Source organism: Ictidomys tridecemlineatus, chromosome 3, assembly GCF_052094955.1.
Source record: "Ictidomys tridecemlineatus isolate mIctTri1 chromosome 3, mIctTri1.hap1, whole genome shotgun sequence".
NCBI classification, from domain to species: Eukaryota; Metazoa; Chordata; class Mammalia; order Rodentia; family Sciuridae; genus Ictidomys; species Ictidomys tridecemlineatus.
Genome location: NC_135479.1, coordinates 6493013 through 6514940, shown reverse-complemented (window position 1 = coordinate 6514940; position 21928 = coordinate 6493013). Strand labels below are relative to the sequence as shown.

Below are 21928 nucleotides of genomic sequence, written 5' to 3'. Positions count from 1 at the left end.
TCCTGCAGGGGAAGCCCCAGGACCTTTCTCTCCCCACCTCTCCCTGGGCCCTGATTTTAGAGCCCAAATAATTGAGAACTCAACAGAGAACGGACCCAGGGAGCACCTCTGTGGCCCCTTCACCCCTCCTCAAGAGGGTCTCACGGAGGAGAGATGACGGAGAGGACAGAGAAGAGGCCCCGGGAGCTCCAGGGTCACCCCCTCTGTCCCTTCTGCATGCCAACTTCTTGAAACCAATCCTCACTCTCACTGCAAAGTCCTTGTCCCTTGTCCCTCCCTTCAGGGTCTGATGGCAGCAGCGCAGCCCTCCCTGGGGATCTCTGGGAGAAGAGGGAAAACAGACTGAAACTCCAGCCTGAAGCCGCCTGTCTCCCCAGACCCCAGAGGCAGCTCCTGCTGGCAAGAGGCCCAGCTGAGCAAAGACCTTCGGAAGGGCCACAGGTCCAGACCCTGAGGGCAGGAGGGTGTGGGAGGGACCAGGGGCTGTCCGGCCACCCAAGCCAGCCTCTGGCCTGTGTCTGCAGCCTCCCCGACTCAGCCTCAGAGGATGTGAGCGCTGAGACCAGAGTTGGGGAAAGACAGCGGCGGTGAGGCTGGCTGGACGGGGCATGACTCCCGTCTGGTGCCCCCGAGCCCAGGGCTGCTGGCTCCCTTCCCCTGTCTCCAGGGCTGGGGCCTTACCAGGGGTGGGAGGCCAGCATGTCCTCGATGCTGTCGTTCTGCCCAGTGCTCACTCTCAGCAAAGCAGACGTGATGGGCGCTGTGGTCACCCTGGGGGTGGGAGTGGCTGCCGGAGACAAAGTCACACATCAGGCACTGCTCTGTCCCCAGCTGCACTAAGCCCCTGTTTAGATCTGATACTGCACAGAACCAGCCACTCAGAGGAGATCAAGAGGTTCCCTGAAGCCAAACCCAGGCCCCCTCCTGGGTGGAGCCCCTCGGGGACCAAAGGAGCCCCTTAGCAGACCTGGCCAGAGAGTCACCTCTAATGAGTGCCAGGTCTTCCCATCCTGGTCTGACCTGCCAGGAGGAGGCAGGGGTCTCACACGGTCCACCCAGCAAGGATGGAGGGAGAGTGTGGAGGAAGGCGGCTCAGCCTGTGGCTGAAGGTGAGCCACCTCTCTCCCTGCCCACACCCAGGCTCCTCCCAACACCCCTGAGGCTGAGGACAAGGCAGGACTCAGAGACACTCTTCACTGTAGCACCCGCCCTTGTGCCCACAGCTCCATTGCTGGAGCCAGGGAGTGCTCACCTGGCCTAGCATACACCTGGACTTGGAAGGAGGGGTCACGTGAAAATATATCCAGGATCCATATTGTCTGAATTTTGCACCAATATGATCCAGCATCGTCTTCACTGAAGTTCTCTATGGTCACTGTTACGGTGAGGTCATCAGCAGAGTCTCTGATGGACACGTGGCCATTCCTCTCTACTTTCTCTCCTCCTTTGGTCTCCACAATACTGTGACAATCAGTGTCATGTTGTCCTCTGCACCAGTATTTGCTATATCCCTTGTATGCCCGCTCATAGTGACACTGCAGGCTCAGAGAGCTTCCCACGGTGCCGGTCACAGAGTCAGGGCCCCACAGAGACACACAGCCTGGAAGACACAAGCCAGAGTCTCAGGTCTCCATCCAGGTGGGCCTGTCAGCTGTCTGCCCAAAGCTGGGGGCGAAAGTTCCTGGAGAGATGTGAAAGGTTCCTGGAAGAAGGACCTGGAGGGACACTGGGCAGCCAAAGGGTCCAGAGACTGAGGCCAGGAAGCCTGTCCCCTGTGAGAGCAGCTCACTGAGTGACCAAGTGGACCCTGCTCATGGGGATTGAAGCTGAAGGTGAGAACAGAGAGAACAAACGTCTGTCCCCATCCCTTGTCCCGCAGACTGTATCAGGCATGAGATTTGGTCTTCCGTCTGTGTATTCTAGAATCTACTGCAACTCAAACCTATTCTTTCAAAGTATAGCCCCTGAGGGTGACTCAGGATGGTGGATTAGAGGGGGGCTGCATCCCTAGTGAGTCCACGGCTCAGGAGCCAAGCAGCCGGAGTCCTGTTCCTCAGCAAGGTGGAATTTCACTAAAATTCAACCAGAGAATCAGAGCGTCTTAGAGACTCAGAAATGCAGGTACTTAAAAGAAGAAAGGATACACTGAAGCTGAGCCAGCTGTGGGAGCAGAGGAGGGGACAGGGCTGTTTCAGCTGAGAGGAGGGACGATCCAGAGAGAAACAGATTTGGTACAGAAAAACCTGAGGTCAGAAAAACAGTCGGATCTCAGCTGATCCAGAGGCTACACTGTGCTCTGGAGCTTTGGAAAGTGCTCTCTGATGGGGTTATTTGTTCTGTTTTGTTTTTTTCAGTGCTTAGCTTTTGAGTTCTTTACATACCCTAGAGATTAGTGCTCTATCTGATGTGTGAGGGGTAAAGATTTGCTCCCAGGATGTAGGCTCTCTGTTCACCTCACAGATTGTTTCTTTTGCTGAGAAGAAACTTTTTCGTTTGATTCCATCCCATTTACTGATTCTTGGTTTCAAATCTTGTGCTATGGAAGTCTTTTTAAGGAAGTTGGGGCCTAATCCCACATGATGGAGATTAGGGCCTACTTTTTTTTTTTTCTATTAGACGCAGGGTCTCTGGTTTAATTCCTAGGTCCTTGACCCATTTTGAGTTAAGTTTTGTGCATGGTGAGAGGACTTGGAATGATGTGTTCCAAGTCCTGGAAGAAAATAAGTGTCAACCAAAACTGCTATATCTATTAAAGTTACACTTCAAAATTTAGGGGAAAATTAAAAACCTTCCAAGACAAGCAGTAACTTAGATAATTCATGACATGTAAACAGAGCTTACTTAACGAAATACCATAGATAGAAGATATAAAAAACAAACCCCAGAGCTCACAAATGAAGAAATCTCATTTAAAGAGTAGCTAAGCAAATGAGAAACAGGACCAGAGTAAACATTATAAATAAATCCAAATGGCAGGGATGAGTAACCATCTCTGCAATAACACTGAAAGTAAATGATCGACTCTCCCATTATAAGACAAGCGCTGGCAGAATGGACTAAAAATCAAGACCCAACTATGTGTTGTTGACAAGAGATGCACCTTACAGGCAAAGACAGCCACAGGCTGAAAATGAAAGTGAAAATGGAAATTGATATATACTGACAATGGAACCCCAAAACAAGGAGGAGTAGCTACTCTCATATATGTCAAGGCAGACTTCAAACCAAAATTAATCAGAAGAGATAAGGTCACTTCCTATTGGCAGGGAAAAATCCAACAAGAAGATGTAACAATAATAAATATTTATGCCCTGAATGTGGGTATAATTAATTACATAAAGGAGACACTACTCAAATTAAAGTCTCAGACCCCAATACTACACTACTGGGTGACTTCAACACACTTCTCTGATCATTAGATAGGCCATCCAGATATAAACTCAGTAAAACTCTTTGTACCTGAAAAATATTATAATCAATGGACTTAGCAGACATATATAGAATATTTCATCCAAAAACAGCTCTATTCACTTTCTTCTCAGTGGCTTATAAAACCCTCTCCAAAACAGGCCATAAAGCAACTCTTAGCAAATACAAAAAAAATCAATAAAATTCCTTGCATCTTATCAGATCATAATGGAATGAAATTAGAAATCAACATGGCAAAACTCTACAGAAACTATGTAATATATTACATAGTTTATATGTAATTTTGTAAGATTGAACAATACACTTTTTGAATGATGAATGATGATAGGAGAAATCAAGGGAGAAATTTTTTTTTTAAATTTTTAAAATTTTTTAAATATTTATTTTTTAGTTGTAGTTGGATATAATACCTTAATTTCACTTACTTATTTTTATGTGGTGCTGAGGATCCAAGCCAGGGCCTCACATGTCTGAGGTTAGTATTCTACTGCCGAGCCACAACCCCAGCCCGAAATTTAAAAATTCTTAGACTCAAATGGGAATAGTGATACAACATATCAGAACCCTTGGGACACTATGAAAGCAGTTCTAAGAGGAAAGTTTATAGCTGAGTGCCTACGTAAGAAAATCAGAAAGAACTCCAAATAAACACCCTAATGATGAATCTCAAGGCCCTTGGAAAAGAAGAACAAATCAATTCTGAAGCCAGTAGAAGAATGGAGGTGATTAAAATCAGAGCTGAAATCAATAAAAATGAGAATTAAAAAACCATACAAAGGATTGATTAAACAATGAGCTGGTTGGTTCTTTGAAAAAACTAAGCAAGATTCATAAGCCTTTAGCCAAATTAACCAAAAGAAAAAGAGAAAAAAACACAAATTAATAAAACCAGAGATGAAAAAGGAGAAATCACTACAGACATCACAGACATCCAGCAGATCATTAGGGACCAATTTGAAAATTTATTCTCCAATATAATCTGGAAAACCTAGAAGAAATGGACACATTTCTAAGCAAATGCTATCTGCAAATCTGAAATCAAGAGGACAGAGAAAACCTAAACAGACAGATAACTAGCACTGAAATAAAAGCAGTAATAAAAAGCCTTCAACAAAGAAAAGCCCAGCACCAGATGGATTCTCAGCTGAATTCTACCAAATCTTGAAGAAGAACTAATGCCAATACTCCTCAAATTATTCCATGAAATAGAAAAAGAATGAAACACTTCCAAATTCATTCTACGAAGCCAGTATAACACTCATACCAAAACCAGATAAGGACTCATCACAGAAAGAAAACTGTGGACCAATATTCCCCGGCAAACTTAGATGCAAAAATACTTAATAAAATATTAGCAAATTATATTCAACAGCATATGAAGAAGATTGCACACCATGACCAAGTGGGTTTTATTTCAGAGATGCAAGGATAGTTTAATATATGCAAATCAATAAATGTAATCCATCACATAAACAGAATTAAGGACAAAAATAATTTAGTCATCAACAGATGCAGAGCAAGCCTTTGACAAAATTCAGCCCCCATTCATGATAAAAACACTGAAGAGACTAGGGATAGAAGGAACCTACCTCACTATTATAAAGGCTCTGTATGAAAAACCCAAAGCTGACCTCATAGTAAATGGAGAAAAACTGAGAGCATTCCTTTTAAAATCTGAGAAAAGACAAGGATGTCCTCCCTCACCACTCCTATATAATATACAGCTAGAGCAATAATATACAGCTAGAGCAATAATACAGAGCAATTGGGAAACAGAAGGAAATAAAAGGGATAAAAATAGCAAAGGAAGAAGTCAAATTATCATTCTTTGTAGATGATACGATCCTATACATAGAAGAGCCAAAAAAAAAAAAAACTCCACCAAAAGACTGTTAGAGCTAATAAACAAATTTGGCAAAGGAGCAGGTTACAAAATCAATATACAAAAAAACCATTAGCTTTCCTATATGCCAACAGGGTAACAATTTAATTCACAACAGCCTCAAAAAAATAAAATACTTAGGAATAAGTCCAACCAATGGGGTGAAAGACCTCTACAATGAAAACAAAAAAATATTGAATAGGAAAATTGCAGAAGACCTGAGAATATGAGAAAACCTCCCATGTTAATGGATAGACAGAGCTGATATCATTTTAAATGGTCATACTACCAAAAACAGTTGACAGATTCAATGCAATCCTCACCAAACATCAATGACATTCTTCAGAGAAAAGAACAGTCCTAAAAATTAATTTGGAAGAATGAAAGATCCAGAATAGCCAAAACAATTCTAAGACAAAAAGGCAATCCTGGAGGGATCACAAGAGTTGACTTAACTGAGCTGTGGTAACAAATACCTGCAGAGTCCTGGCCTAAAACAGATCCCCAGACCAAGAGTGAAGGACAGAAGACACAGAGACAACCCCACACCTCTACAGTCATACAATCCTTGGCAAAGACACCAAAAACACACTGGAGAAGAGGTAGCCCTTTGATCAGATGGTGCTGGGAAAACTGGTTATTCAGATGTCCCTGCACGAAAATTAACTCAAAATGAATCAAAGATCGAAACTATGCAACTCCTAGAAGAAAACAGAGCTAACACTTCAGTTTTCAGGCCCAGGAAACAACTTTCTCACTAGGACCCCTAAAGCTCAGGAAATTATGTCAAGAATTAATAAATGGGATAGGATCAAATTTAAAAGTTTCTGCCCAGCAAAAAAAGCAATTAGGAATGTGAAGAGAGGACCTATAGAGTGGGAGAAAATCTTGCTAGCTACTCTCTGACAGATAACTAATACCTAGAATATGTAAAGAGATCAAAAAACTTTACACCAAAAAATCAAATTAATAAATGGGCAAAGGCATTAAACAACACTTCTCTAAAGAAGAAATGCAAATGGTTGAGAAATACATATAAATATTAAACATCATTAGCAATTAGGGAAATGCAATTCAAAACGACACTGAGATTTCATCTCACTCCAGGGAGAACGACAGTCACCAAGAATATAAATGGTAATAAGCCTGGAGAGGATGTGGAGAGAAAGAAACACTGCTATATCCCTCCTCAGAATTTATCCTGAGGAACTGAAGTCATCTCACTGCAGGGATACATGTGTGCCATGTTTAGAGCAGCATAATTCACAATAGTGGAACCAGCCTAGGTGTCCACCAGTGGATGCATGGATAAAGAGAATGTGGTATATACACACAATGGAGTTTTATTCAGCCATAAAGAAAAGTGAAAATATGGCATTTGTCAGTAAATGGATGGAAGTGGAGACCATTATGTTAAGTGAAATAAGTCAAAGATCGTATGCTTTCTCTCATATGCGGAAGCCAGAGAGGAAAAAGGAAAAGAAAGGTGGGGGTGGAGCTCATGAAATCAAAGGAGTGACCAGTAGAGAAAAGGAACGGTGGGGTGGGAGGAAGGGCGGGAGTGGGAAGTGTGGGGTAAATACTGGCCAAATCACATTGTTACATTGTGTATTCTGTGCATGTATGAATACACAACAACAAACCCCATCATCACATGTGGGTATAATGTACCAAGAAAAAATGTTGGGAAAAGTACATAGAACCCTCAACATGCTGGGCTCAGTCTATTCAGCAGTGTGTATTAAATGATTATCCAACTGCACTCATACGTAATAGTAATACAGATAAACTAAGAACTCATTTCTAGTTTGATCTCCCACCATTTCTCATTTGACCCATGGGGTTAGTCGTAAGAGGGCTATTTCATTATGTAAATACAGAAATATCAAATATAAAATAAGAAAAAAGCAAAATCATCTTAATTTTAAATTTTACTTCAAAAATAATCAAAGTGCAACTTCTGGTTTCCTCTGCCCTTCATGAGTCCTTGAGGAAGGAATAATAAACCTCTGGTTATAATCCTAACTGCTCTCCAGGAAGAACCAGCGTGTGGGAAGAGGGGCTGGGTCCAGAGGAGGCCCTGATAGGTTTCTTTACAGATGGCATGGCCATCTCCACCCATCACAGCCTTGGCACCTGGGTGTTAGCTGTCACCATGCATTCAGGGGAACGAGGGACGCTGCCCTCTATAACCAAGTGGGATGTTGGGACCTGGAAGGAAAGCAGGGATTTGAATCTGGGATGCAAAATGTGAGATGCTGATGTGGAAGAAATGACAGAGGAGCAGCGGCTGCCGGGGGTGGAGGGCTGTGAGCCCCAGGAGGGGAGGCTCAGCCGAGCTCCACCACTTGAGCAAGCTCAGAAACAGCGGGATCCTGGTCTGAAGTTGAGTATGTGTGAGTGCCCACATGGTATGCCTCTGTGTGTGTGTGTGTGTGTGTGTGTGTGTGTGAGAGAGAGAGAGAGAGAGAGAGAGAGAGAGAGAGAGAGAGAGAGAGAGAGAGAGAGAGAAACAGAGAGACAGAGAAAGAGAAAAACAGGAGTTAAGCTGTGCGTCCACAGTTACCACCTTCCTTTTTGTTCCCTGAGCCAAAGCAAAGTGGCTCCTGCCGCCCGCCCCCTTCTACGCTCCCACCATCTCTCTGCGGTTCTAATACAAATAAGAACCTTGTGCGCCCTGGACCCTGCGCTGTGGGGAAATTCTCACTTCCAAAGCACTGCTCTACACCCATGTTGTCCCCCAAGGACTCCACTGCCACCTGCCCCCCAAGACTGGAGGACCAGTGAACCCCACCTGGCACCAGTGCCTTCCTAGAGGCAGTGTATTCCCAGCATGCCTCCTTCCAGCCCCGGACAGAGCTCAGCATCACACTTCCCCACAGTGGGAATCTACCAAGGGGCAAATCACATGTCACAGCCATCGCATGTGCAGCTTCTGAAAGAAGCCTGCTGGAGAGCTTAGGATCCTCCTGTCCAGGCTCACAGCCAGCCCCTCCAGAGCCAATTACATCCTGAGTCTCCAGTCTCTCCAATCAAGAAGATTCCAGAAGCAGATGAGCAGCCAGACCAAAGAGAAGCTTCCAGGCTCCTTCTGGCTTGGAAAATCTTGAATTCCATAAAAGGTCACATACATAAGAGCTGGCAGGACCTTCTGCTCCTGGGAAGAGGCTTCCTTCTCTTCCACTTCCCTGCTTACAAGTCTCTCTCTCTCTCTCTCTCTCTCTCTCTCTCTCTCTCTCTCTCTCTCTCACACACACACACACACACACACACACACACACACACACACACAGAGTCCACTCACCTGGGAGGCAGAGGAGGAGCAGAGCTGGGGACAGCCACATGGCCCTGTCTCTCTGGCTGTTGTCCCCAGCAAATCTGGGTCCTCTCTAGAATCCAGATACGTGAACAGCCCAGGGCACCCACTCCTGCTCCTTCCAATTCCCTTTGAGCTTCTCCTTCTCGCCTACTTCCTTTTTAATCTCCCAGCTTCTTGCTAATTTGATAAAAGGGGAAGAGGGCCAAGGGGCACTTCAGAGAATGAACCAAGGGCAGAGAGGGGAATCTGCTGTGCTGTCCCTCCCGGAAAGTCCACTGCAATCTGTGAACCCCCGACCCAGGAGACCCTGTCTCCCTGCAGAGTGCTTGCCTCACATGCGGGAGGCGCTGGGTTGGATCCTCAGCACCACATAAAAATAGGTAAATAAAATAAAGATATTATGTCTGTCTACAACTGAAGAACTTTTTTAAAAAAGATACTTTTAGGGCTGGGGATGTGGCTGGGCTGAGGATGTGGCTCAAGCAGTAGCGCGCTCGCCTGGCATGCGCACGGTGATGGGTTTGATCCTCAGCACCACATACAAATAAAGATGTTGTGTCTGCCAAAAACTAAAAAATAAATATATATAAAAAATTCTCTCTCTCTCTCTCTCTCTCTCTCTCTCTCTCTCTCTCTCTCTCTCTCTTAAAAAAAATGATACTCTTAAATTGGCCAATTCATGGAGATTTCTGCCAAGAATAGGGGAAAGGTCTCATCTCCTAAGGACATAAACTGGAGGACCTTGTCGCTCCAAGTGCCCCTGTCTTCAGGAAGGAGTCTGTGGGTTCATGGGATTTACCAATTTTTCTTTTAGGGTTTTAGCATTTTCTTTTTATTCATATAACTGTTTATGTTTGGGGCATTTCTGTTTTCAGTTTTTGCAATTCCACTTGAGTTTTTTTACATTCTAATGATTTTGATCTTGAACTCTTTGTACTTGGACTTCAAGGTCTGAGAGCACCACAGTAGTATCTTGGAGGCTGCTATCAACAAGGACAGATATACCAGCAGATTTACTGCTCCTTGCCTTCTCAGAGAAGTCCCGATGGTTCTGTGTGGGGACAAGTGTGTGGAGTACTGCAGACATGCCACACGTTAAGGGCGTCTGAGTGCCAGGCCACTCCCCTCGTGCTAGGCACATGAGTGGCAAGCCGCGTACCCCATAGGCACAGCCCTGGGCGTGAGGCCATGTGTTGTAGTCCCTGCGTTTGCTTCACGGCCACTCCTAGCCAGAGTTGTATTGGTGGCTGCCTGTAACCTGCCAAGCTACTGCCCGAGTGTGTGCACATGGTAACTGCACAATAAAATCAGACCTGCTTCCTGCTTGGTCTCCGGAGGTCTTGATGAGTGACTCCGCAGCCACACTCTCCTCTACCCTGTTCCGTGGACCTCCTCGCTGGACAAGAGAGAGCCCACACAGCTGGCCCCCAAGCAGGGACCTGAGGTAAGCCTCTAAGACAGGGTGTGGCCCCTCACAGAAGGTGAGGAAAGGGAAATGGGGAACCTACCAAGTTCCACCAAAGACGGGCAGCTGCAAGTGCTGCACACTCCCTTGGACACCAGAGGTTTAACCCTGAATAAGAGAAGCCCCCAGGCTCTGGGTGTAACAATGACACTAATCTGTGGATCAATACTGCTGATGGTTCTGATCCTAGGACATGGGACAAGATAACGGCAAATGTGTGGCGAGCTGAAGGGAGGCAGGGGTATACTTTACCACGACATTTTTTCCTATTGTGACAGCCATTCAGCAAAGTTTAGGGGGCCCTGCAACAGACCCTTGTCATATAATGATGGCCCTGAGGGGAGATGAGGCTGTGGGAGACAGACAAGGAGGAAAAAGTGGGCAAGCAACCACGGCAGGTGCAGGAGGGAGAAGGCAGGGACCGCCAGCCTCATGGCGCAGGAAGAGGTGACCACAAGGGGTGCAGGTGCGCCTCCTACTGACAGGCAAAGGTCAGACCCTTCCCTGAGTCAATGACAACTGCTTCCTGATGAGGCAGTGCCAAAGCCAGCAAGGGACTGTGACAGCTTAGAGATGACCAGGCCCCTGGACAGGCCCAATGGTCTCCCAGAAACCCATTCCAGGAGGCAGAGATCCTTCAGAAGGTCGTGTGAGGTAAGAGACGAGAAGTGGGGTGAGGGAGTACGGCCTTCCCAGTCAGCAGGCCGCGCACCACAGTGCCCTGCCCCTGGGTATCCACAGGACTGGGTGCCCTGAAGGAGGTAAAGAAGGCAGTAAACGAGGATGGGGGGGGGTGCTGTTTGCAGAGCAAATGCTCCAAGTGCTCAGTCTTACACTTAATTGTCCTCAAGACTGGAAAGACCTAGCCACAGCCGCTCTTGAGCCTCAACATTTTGGAAGTGGAAGGCATTCTTCTACAATGACGACAACGTGAACAGCAGGGGATGGGATCGTAACCACCCCAGGAATGTAGACCTCCCAGCTGAGTGCATGCAGGGAGAGGGAGTCTACAGACCCTCTGCAGTGAAGCCCCAGGCCCACCAAATGATTTCCATCAGTGTGACTCTGTGCTCTGAGCGCCCGGAGGAAGCTGCCAGCTCGGGGAGGCACAGTCTCTACACAGGGCTTAGGGCAGAGAGCCCTGAGGACTTGCCAGTTTACTGACAGGGTGAACAAGGAGGTAGAAGGGAAGGTGTCTCACGAAGGAGCCAGGGCGGCCTGAGCCAAGGGATTGACCTGGGACGGACTAAATAAGGAACACAGAGCAGCAGTGGCGCCAGTAAGCAATGGCACGCTGGGTGACTGGATTTTGGCCACCCAGGAAATAGGGACACAAGCAGCTCAAGTCTCTCTGCTGACTCAGCCATGGCAGTGGCATAAAAGCAGGACTAAGGAGGCTTGCAGACAGCCAGTCAGAGACGGCAAAAAATGTGCACCCTTTCTCCCCATTGGCCCTTTACCACCTGCTGGAGTGAATCCCCAAGAGTTCATACCTAGTGCTTCATGGCAAATGGATGTCACTCACTGTGCAATTGTTGGAAATTTAACATATATTCATGTAACTATTGATGTCTCTAATGGCCACAGCCTGCACAGGAGAGACCACAAAAGGTCACCTCCCATCTACTTCAGTGTTTTGGAATTATGGGTGTCCCGTGTCTATGAAAACTGACAAAGGGCCGGCCTACCCTAGCAAGACATTTCAAGCGGTTTGCAATGGTTGGCATGCACAGCATTTAACTGCAATCCCCTATAAACCTCAGGCTCAAGGCATCATAGAAAGAACACACACGGAATTAAAGACCACGCTACAAAACCGAGGGGGGAAACTACACCAAGGGCCCTCATGATGCCTTGAACAAAACCTTATTTGATTTAATTTTTCTTTCACTGTCAAAATCTTCTACAGAAACAGCAGCCCATAAACATTGGGCCCCCATCTACCTATGGTCTCATGAAAGGATCCCATAACAAATGCATGGGATGGTCCGGGGCCCCTCCTAACCATGGGTCGAGGGTTTGTATATGTTAACAGGAGCCTCACCCCAGCTAGGTGTGCCTGCCAGAAAGTTAAGCCCTGGGCCCCAAAACCACCAACCAAGAAGATGAAGGAACTAACTCGGGAGGGAAACCCCGCAAGCAAAGAACTCAAGAACACAAACAGACCTCATGTAAAGTAACCTGGAGTGATCTTAAAGGTCTTGTTGACCAAGCCACCAGACTTGCCCCTGTGCCTGGTGGCAACCCCATCCCTGGGCCTAACATGATGGACCTATTGAGTACAGCACTCACTGCCAACAGTGAAGCCCCCCATCAGGTAAACTGAGCTTTGGTCACTTGGCCACCACCTTCAGCAATGGCCAATTGGGAAGGAGCTTTACTGAGCTCTTCTCTAATCAGTTCAACCTTATTGATCCTGAGTTATCCATCCAGGAGGGAACCATACCCTGCAGTGCAGCATCTCCAGACCTACTCTGCCCGTTTGTTTCTCCATAGTAAAGAATGAGACCTATCATCCAGGCAGTCTCCTCTGTTTTGCTCTTGCCAATGAAACTCTTGTAGATAACTACAATAAGCCATAAGTTGGGCCGTCTCTCACTGACCTATAGTTATAGTTAATGCTACCTATAGCCATAGACTCCCCCGTGGCAAATGCAAGAAACCCTTGCTGCCAACATACCCAGCAATGCTTTTGGAAAGCTCCCCTCAGATAATGACAGCATCCCATGGAATCAATGTGTCACTGCCACACCTTATCTCCTTGATGAGAGGAATTTCTCTGGGGAAGGACAACGCCTATGTGCCTGGGCAGGTGCAGCTTCCTAGAACTTGTGCCCCAAAACCACACGGGGTACTGCAGTACCTGCTCTACGGATAAGCCGTTACCAACCATTATGCAGGGAATCGGTATGGTGAGATGGATATCACGCCTATATTGCTGGCTGCCAGGCCCATCAAATGGGCAGCAGCTGGCTGGATGAATGGGTCAACCCTGGCCATGGATTTGCCTTTATGCCAAATTATACCCCTACCCACTGTGCACAAGCTTGTGTGACGCCACCCACTGCCGTGCTAATAATCAATGATACTGATGACATAAATATCACTCATCCAGAGATCCCTTGTGCACTCAGTACATCCTGCTGGCTCACAAATTGTCTCACCCCTGCTATGATGGTTAAACATACTTATCCTCAGAGTGCTCCCAGGAGTCTGGCCTCCAGTGACCTTGTCCAGAGATTGGCGGAATCCATGGGACAAGGAGATGAAGAATCTTTTGAATGAGACCCTACACCAGACAAGGCTTGCAATTAGCCTCATTGTCGCTGGGATTATTGCCCTGGTGACCGCCATCGCTGCCGCAGCCACTGTCACTGTTTTGCTCACTCAGAATATCCAGACAGCTCAGACTGTGAACAATGTGTCTACTGCCATGAAGAAGCCTTTGGGGTTCAAAATAACTTAAATGAACTGTCACTTTAGTCATTCAGCAAGAGCTAGACCTCCACTAGGAACAACTAGATATTCTGTGTATGTTGCAAAGCTCACTTGTGACCCTGAATTCCATGGTACTTGTGTCACCCAATATGCTGTATTCGAAAATATAACCTTATACTCCTCCCATTTTTCTCAGTATATCAAGGGCACTTGGGATGCTCACTATGTTATGACTAGGCATAACCTTACCAAAGCAATTGTCAAAATCAATGAGACTAAGGTGTCTATCCTAACAACCTCCTCTTTCTTCCAGGGACTGACTAAACATGGGGAAAATCTGACAGCCAATGTAACTCATCCTTATAATGCTATTATCCTGGCCCTACTATTTATAACTGTGATAATTTTTTCTTGTGTTGTGAGACTCTTATGTAACCATGTAAAGGTCACCGAACGAAAAACAGCAATGCTGGCTGAAGTCCTTGCAGCACAGTCAGAAGGGGGGAACGTGGGGACAAGTTCATGGAGTACTGCATACATGCCATACGTTAAGGACGTCTGGTGGCAGGCCACACCCCTTGTGCTAGGTGTGTGAGTGGCAGATGCTTACCCCATAGGCACAGCCCTGGGCGTGAGGCCATGTGTTGCAGTCCCTGCGCTTGCTCACAGCCCACTCCTCGAGTGGTCACTGCAAGGACAGTTAGCCAGAAATCGAGTTGGTGGCTGCCTGTAATCTGCCAAGCTACTGCCCAAGTGTGTGCACGTGGTAACTGCACAACAAAATCAGACCTGCTTCCCGCTTGGTCTCTGGAGGTCTTGATGAGTGACTCCGCAGCCACACTCTCCTCTGCCCTGTTCTGTGGACCTCCTCGCTGGATAGGAGAGAGTCCACACAGTTCCTCCCAAAAAAAAGGGAAAAAAATGAAAAATGAAAATGACCACAATAACAAAAATCCCCCCTCAGGGCTGTACATCTTGACCCCTCTGTCTGTACATCTGCCCCTCTCCAAGCCACCACCATCGCACCCTGAGTGACTGCGGAGCCTTCTGACTCATTCCCAGTTTCTCTGTGTCCATGTCCAATCTGTCCTTCTCACAGGGAGGGGTTACTTTCATATGCAAACCACAGCACACACTGCCCGGAACCTTCCAGTGTTAGCCAGTGCTCCAGTAGAGAATTCAGACTCTCCTCTGGTGTCATCGGTCTCCCTGTCCCACCTGGGGGGGACTTGGGAGCTTCGGTTGGCTGAACTAAGACAAGTCTCGGTTCCTACCTCCCTTGGCTCTCTCTCTACACTGCACTTTGTTACCCCATCACATCAAAATTTGGGGAACACAGTGGCTCAGAAAAAGAAGAATCTGGAGACAAGAAAACTGCTAATAATGACAGAAACTGTGGCTTTGACTCTCATAATAATTAGCATGAGAAGGCACTCAGTTTCTAAGGAGAGGCCCCAAACTTCCTAAAACCCACTAACAACATGTTTATTTATCGCTGTGTTCTCAAATGTGCCAGGCACGCAGAGTATCCGGAGGCAGGGTGGGAGGCTGGACATTCACCCCGCCCCGCTAAAATGCCGTTATGGGCTGTACCACATTTTTATTAATTACCTGGTCATTTAATGACTGTCGACTTGCAGGCACAGTGGATGCAAACATCAGCAAGAAATGGCAGAGCCACAGGGTCCCAGTGAGGCAGAATAAGAGAGGCCTGATTCCCAACTATGTTTTTTGTCTTTAATGGGAAGCTGGTTTAGCTCTTTTTGTGCCACCTGCTTCCTTTAAATCTTGCAAAGAGCCTTCCCCACAGCCTCCTCTGAGTGAGCAGAATTCCGGGCTCTAAGCATCGTACCTGGGGTGGTGAGAGCGAACCCTCGACTGTCAACTGTGCCGGCTGAGCGCAAAGCAACCCAATGCACATGAGCAGATCAGTGCCCTGGGCGCAGACCCTGTTGCGGAGAACAAAAATCCTGAACCATGAGCAGCAGCTGCCAATGCACCTGTGCAGACACCTGCCCGGCTACACAGATCTCCCTGACGCCTCTCCAAAAGCCGGTCTGGGAACCCTGTCCCGGGTGCCATTTCTCTTGTGCCAGAGGACATGCCCCAATAAAACCTGGTTCCTTTGGTGCCGATCCCCTCTTGGTGACTTCTAATCCAAAGGGAGCAGAAGAACCCTGGGCTGATACAGCACCAGTGGCGGGAATGGTGGGCAGATGGCACACTTGGGTGGCATGATTGGGGGTAACTTAATGAAGGGAAGATTTGCAAAGGCAAGGGGGAGTTAAGGCAAACCAGCAAAGATGGACAGAAAACCCGGGACTAGAAATACCAGGGAGCCCTCACCACCTCTGAGTCTCAGGCAGAAAGAGGAGGGGGCAGTACTCAGAACCCAGCAGGGGGTGAGGGAGAGGGCCACCCAGCGGGGACCATAGCCCTCAGTGGATGGACAGAACTGCCAACCCAGCAGAGGGGCGCCTGGGCAACAGGAGCCGCCACCTGTCTTCCTTCCTGCTCACCATCGCCTGCAGGTGCTTCCCATTAGCGGAAGCCAGAGTGAGGTTGTATGTGTCCCCTGTTCAATAAGACAAAACCCACCCAGAGAAGGCAGCATGTCTGATCCCTCTTCCTATACCCAGTCCTGAATACAGTGACTGGCTCCTAACAGGGGCTCAGAAAAGTGTGCTGTGTGAGTTGGTGAATGAACAAGTGTCCATGCACCCGGCAACCAGAGGCAGGGCTTAGCGGTCAGCCGATAATGACCTTCCGAACCTCATGACATAGCATGAGGACCCCAGGCACGCCCTGGAATGAGGTTGGGACGCAAATCACAATACAGAACTAGGTTACCCTGGGGCTGTGTCTCAGCAGTAGTGCACTTGTCTGGTTCAATTAAATAAAATAAAGGTTTAACGACAACTAAATAAATAAAATATATATATATATATTTCTTTTATATGTATATAAAAGAAATCGGTTACCTTGACATTAGTCATGGGGCCACCACTTCCTTCAAAAGGTTGAGGTGCCCACTCCACTGTCCACAGACAAGTTCAGTCCTGTCTAATTAACTAGGGCTCCGGCCACCTCCAGGGGTCCACTCACACCTGGGAAAAGGATCTAGAGACCAAGAAGAGGTGGTAGAGAGGCACCCAGAGATCAAAGCCCTTCTCCTTGACCCTGGGCATGGACGGAGCTAAAGTAGAGATGGCCATAGGCATCAGGAGACAAAAATGTCCTTGCCCACTCTCTGTGAGCTACAGAGGTACAGGCAGCACAGCTTCAGGGCCTAGTGGCAGAGGTGAGTCCCAGAAGGGAGGAAGAACAGAGTACGGTCCTCTGTGCCCAGGGCCAGCAGAGCTGGGCTCTCTTGGGCACCTCTACATTGACGTTTGAAGCCTGCCACCAGCCACACCACTACGTTCACTCAGCCGGCTTCAAGGACAGTGGCCATCAGCAAAACAGGCCTGAGCAGGAGCAGAACGTGACAAGGCCTGGTGGTCACTCGCCCTGAGACACTCCCTGGGCATGCCAGGAGGACTGAGTGAGACGTGGACAGGGACGGGAGTCTGGTGCCAAGGACGGAAGCTGGGTGGGGGTCTCTCTGCCATCGGTCCCCAGAGGCTGGTGCAGGCCAGGGGAGAAGCAAGGCCAAGAGAGATGAGTAAAACCTGCAGCCTTCCTTGAGCAACCATTGCTGCTGCTTCTGCAGACTGAGCCCGAGGGCCACACCCCGCTCGAGTACGGATCTGCAGCCCCCACAGATGCAGGAAACGGGAGACCCGGTGGCAGGCGTCGTCCCTGACCACTTCTCTCTACGCCTTCAGCTTTGGGATCCAGCAGCAGCATGACTCATCTGTCCCCTCATGGACTGAGTACTCCTTCGAGGCCTGCCTTGCTCTGGGTGCTGGTCTCTGGGGACTTGGGAGTGACCGAGACAGACTTGGTTCCTGCTCTCATGAGTTTATCCCACAGACACTTGTGAGCAATCTTACATGAGACCCGGAGGCGGGAGCAGGAAAAACAAAGGGGACGAATCATCAGTACACAAGTGACGGCAAAGGCAGACAGGCAGACAGGACTGCGACCCAGAGAGCCACCGGCTCAGGTCAGGGTCTAGACTTCAAATCCTGGGGAGGTAGGCAGAACCTTTTCCAGTTTGGTCAAACAGAGTCCTTGTCCCTCATCACAGTGCACAGACGGAGACGAGTCCGAGCCTCTGATGACCCAGTGCTGAGGGTCAAGGATTTGGCTCCTCCAAATAACTAGCAGACAGAGGTCCTGCCCATCTCCCCACGGCAGCCTGTCTGAGGCTGGTTCACCCAGATCACAACAGAGCCGGCTTGAGCTGGGCACTCTCAGGAGGACCAGGAGCAGGAGGACGGGTGTGAGCTGCGGGAGGGCCAGTGACTCCCTTGCTCATTTGCTCCTCATTTCTCTTAGCGCCTCTAGTGATGCAGCCAGGTAATGTCCACCTTACTGACTGGTCCAGATAGAGCCACAGAGGAGGTCCACCAGGCAAGAAAGAGGCGAAAAGTGGACCTTCGGCCAGGTGTGGTGGTGTATCCTGAAATCCCAGCTTGGGAGGCTGAGCAGGAGGTTCATGAGTTCAAGGCCAGCCTCAGCAACTTATCGAGGCCCTAAGTAACATGGTGAGACCCTCCCTCTAAATGAAACATTAAAAGGGCTGGGATGTGGCTCAGCCATTAAGTGTCTCTGGATTCAATCTCTGGTACCAAAAGAAAAGTGGACCTTCAATCCAGGGACATCTCTACTTCAAAGACATTTCTGCCAACAGAGGCCATAGAGCATCTGGGGAGAGACCAGGTCCCAGCAGAGGCAAACCACTTCTCAGATCATGCCTCCCAGGAGAACAGCACCGTGCACCTTCCAGAGCACCTCTGCGCCCCTCATCTCGTCTTCTCCCAGGGGCCCCGTGGATCTTGTTCAGCACAACAGGACCTGGGACACCGTGGCTTCCCAAACGCCATCGCTTTCAAGCTTTGTATTTTTCCTGGCAATAAAAAGCTGAATTTTTTTTTTCCATCTGAAACCTATTTTGGAGTCATTTGTAATAATTGCCCTCAACTAAGGTCTCTTCTAGGTTCTTCATTTTGGCCAAGAAAGCTTTCTTTGGGTGCCAGCATTCACTGGATAACCCATTTCAAAGCCAAAGAAGTGAAATTTGTCAAAATCAGGGCTGACTTTTTAAAAACACATCTCTTTATACTCCTTTTGCTTGTCCATGAACTACTGAAAGGCTAGGTTCTGATTTTTACGGCAAATGGAAACATCTATGTGCACCTCTGTGTTGTGCGCCTCACTCGCCACATTCAGCCACTGCTGCCGAGGGTCTACTCAGAGGCAGGCTCAGTACCAAGGTCGGGGGACTTCAGAGATGGACAAGGCAGGGGCCTTGCAAGGCAGCAGGACAGAGATATATGCAACCAGCTCAGTGTGACAAGAGTTACGGAGGCCCAGAGGATGGGCATGACCTCATGTGACTGGAGAGGTCGGGAGGCTCCACAGAGGGGGTGGTGCTGCGACAGGTCTCAGAATCTGACACCCAAGTTGCAAGCCCAGCCAGACCCCACCTTGAGGAGGCTTCTGTAGACAGTTCTGCCACCTGTTCCTCATCAGCCCCTGTTTCCACCAACCCATCAGTGGATAAATTGGAATGTGGTCGCCTGCCTCTGCCTCCCACCCCCACCACTTGACTTGTCCCCCGCAAAAACTAGCAGAGACAGCCAAGATGAGTGGCACATTCTGACACTCTGATTTCTGGGTGAGCAGAGGCTGAGAGGCCCAGCCCTCAACCCAGCCAAGGCCCTTGCCACCAACCCCAGATTTCTCTTCTCTGAAGTCCACCTTGCAATGCACCAAGATTCACCCCAGGTCCTGTGACAATAGCAAGGATCAACACACACGTGCACATTAGACATGGTACACACAACACTTGCATATACTGTGGACACACACAGACCCAACACACTCTTGCACACAAGTCCAACACTCTTACCCAGCAAGCATATACACAATCACAACACTGACCCCAAATGCCTACAGACACAACATGCACATATATGCATGGTACACAATAAAACACAGATACGGATATACACACAATACACACAAAGACACAAAACACATATGGACACAATATAATCCTACACAAGAGATATGCACAAAGCACACAAAGACACAGATACCATACATACACAAACAGAAAGCACATGTGGATACAGCACCCATGTATCACAAATGCACACAAATACAGGTACACACAAAACCCACATATAGACCCAGCATGCTCTCTGAGAGAGACACTCTTATGGTTTGGATGTCGGCCACAAAGCTCATGTGTTAGGCAGCGTAGGAATGTTCAGAAGTGAAATGATGAGGTATGGGAGCCGTGACCTCATCAGTGAATGAATCCATTTGATGGATTAATAATGTGAAGCGACTACTACATGATGTCCACAGACAGTGGGGCATGGCTGGAGGAAGCAGGTCACGGGGAACATGAGCATGACGTGGAATGTGTCTGTCCATGGACCCTTCCTCTCTCACCCTCCTTCCGTGGTTGCCATGAGCTGCCAACTTTCCTCCACCAGGTCCTTCCACCATGATGCCCTGCCTCATCTCGGCCCCAGAGCAATGGAGTCAGCCGACCATGGACTGAGACCTCCGAAACCGTGAGCCCTAAATAAGACTTTCCTCCTCTACGGGAGTCTTGTTGGGTAATTTGATCATAGCAACAAAAAGCTGACTAACAGACACAGACTCAGACCCAAACCCTTAGACACATACATTCCCGCACACCGGGGAGGCTTCCTGCTTTGGGCCACTACAACTCCCCTCTGGTCCCTTGGTCCACCATGTTTTGCACTGTTCCCCAGTAGGTACCAGCACCGTCTTCCTGCAGGTTCTCCGTGGGAACAGCAGAGGCACAGTGCTGGCGCTCACGTTTGGCATAGACCTGCAGCACCTTGTCCAGCCCCTCTGGTCCTGATGACATAGGAAGAGGAGACGCCCACGGCTCCCCAGCACCAGCACCCACATAACACCCTGAGCCTCTGTCACTGCACTGCCTGTGCCCTCTCTCCCAGCCACCATCCCAGCCCTTGTGACTTCTCAGCCCTCCCTGCTGTCCAGAAATGCCTCACCCTAACCCCCCCACACACACGCGCACACGCACACACTGAAACTGGGGGAAGGCACCCTGCGAAGAAAAAGGACCATCACTGGCAAGAGCCTAGATTGTGGGAGGCCTGGCAGCGACTCTGGGGAAACACTGTATCTCCTTTGTACAAATGGAGAAGCCAAGACTCAGGGAATTCGGACAGCAGGTCCACATTCACAATGACCCACAGCGAAAGAGGGACACCTGATCCAATGTCTGCCTAGCTCTGGGCCTTGACCACTAAAGTATATTTCAGGGTGATGTGCATATAAACATGGCCGATTCATTGGTTTTCGACCATCACACCAGGCACCTAAGACTGCTGGACACCTTAAGGTAACATGCTTACTGAATGTTCATTAATAACCACCTATTCACTGAGAGATTCTCCTCTGGTATCACCTCATTCCATCCACACCGTGACCCTGTGAAGAATGGACAATGGTCATCCACATTTTGCAGATGAGAGTTCACACTCGGATCCTTGTGCTCCCAGACTCTGTGCTCTCACCAGTTCATGCCCATTGCTATTCCCTGGTTGAATGAGGCCCAGCCTTTCTGACTGCTGTGAATTCAAGACTCTATCAACAGGTGCTCAGGGCACCCTCCTTCTTTTTCTAAAGGAAGACTCAGAGGGCTACAGATGTTCCAGGTGTCTCAGGGACGTGTGCAAAACCCACTGGCAGATCCCAGCTTCCTAGCTGATGAGCCCCATGGAGAAGTGTGGACAAGTGCTCACTGACCAGTGCGAAGAACCCCACATATTCACATCCACGTTCACACTCAACGCCTCCCCCGGTCAGCAACAGAACATCTGAAAACAAACTTCCACTTTAGGAATCTCAACCAACGCAGCGCAGCGATTCTTAGGAAATGGCCAACATTGCACAATGGCTTCTAAATGCAGCCTGCGGTTTCAGTCCCACAGAAGTTTCAGTGTGAGCTCATGCGTGTGTGGGGCCGGGGAGGGGACATTCCTGCCAAATGGAGATCCGTAAACAGATGATGAGACATGGTCACAGAGCAGCTCTGGGCCTCTGTGGTCAGCAGTTAGGAGGCCACCTATAAACCAATTCACTCCCCTCAATCCATGGGTGATTGATGGGATTGTAGAGTCCAGAAATAGATTCATACAAGCATGATCAATTGCTGATTTTCTACCAAGACACCAAGGCCATTCACTGAAGGCAAAAGGCTTCCTTAACAAATAGT

General features: G+C 48.5%; 1 protein-coding gene across 2 annotated transcripts in view; it reads right to left on the bottom strand.

The window, feature by feature from the left end:
• Cd300e (CD300e molecule) overlaps nt 1–21928 on the bottom strand; it is a 50688-nt gene that overhangs the window by 2350 nt on the left and 26410 nt on the right. The window contains exons 1-3 of one of the 2 annotated variants that reach the window (XM_078041735.1): nt 8616–9042; nt 1253–1600; nt 682–787 (exon numbers count right to left, since the gene is read on the bottom strand). In XM_078041735.1, coding sequence (XP_077897861.1) covers nt 682–787; nt 1253–1600; nt 8616–8655 — 494 coding nt within the window. In that variant the 5' untranslated portion in view covers nt 8656–9042. Of the gene's footprint in view, nt 1–681; nt 788–1252; nt 1601–8615; nt 9043–21928 lie in introns of those variants that run through there. The other variant, XM_078041736.1, reaches the window with a different exon arrangement.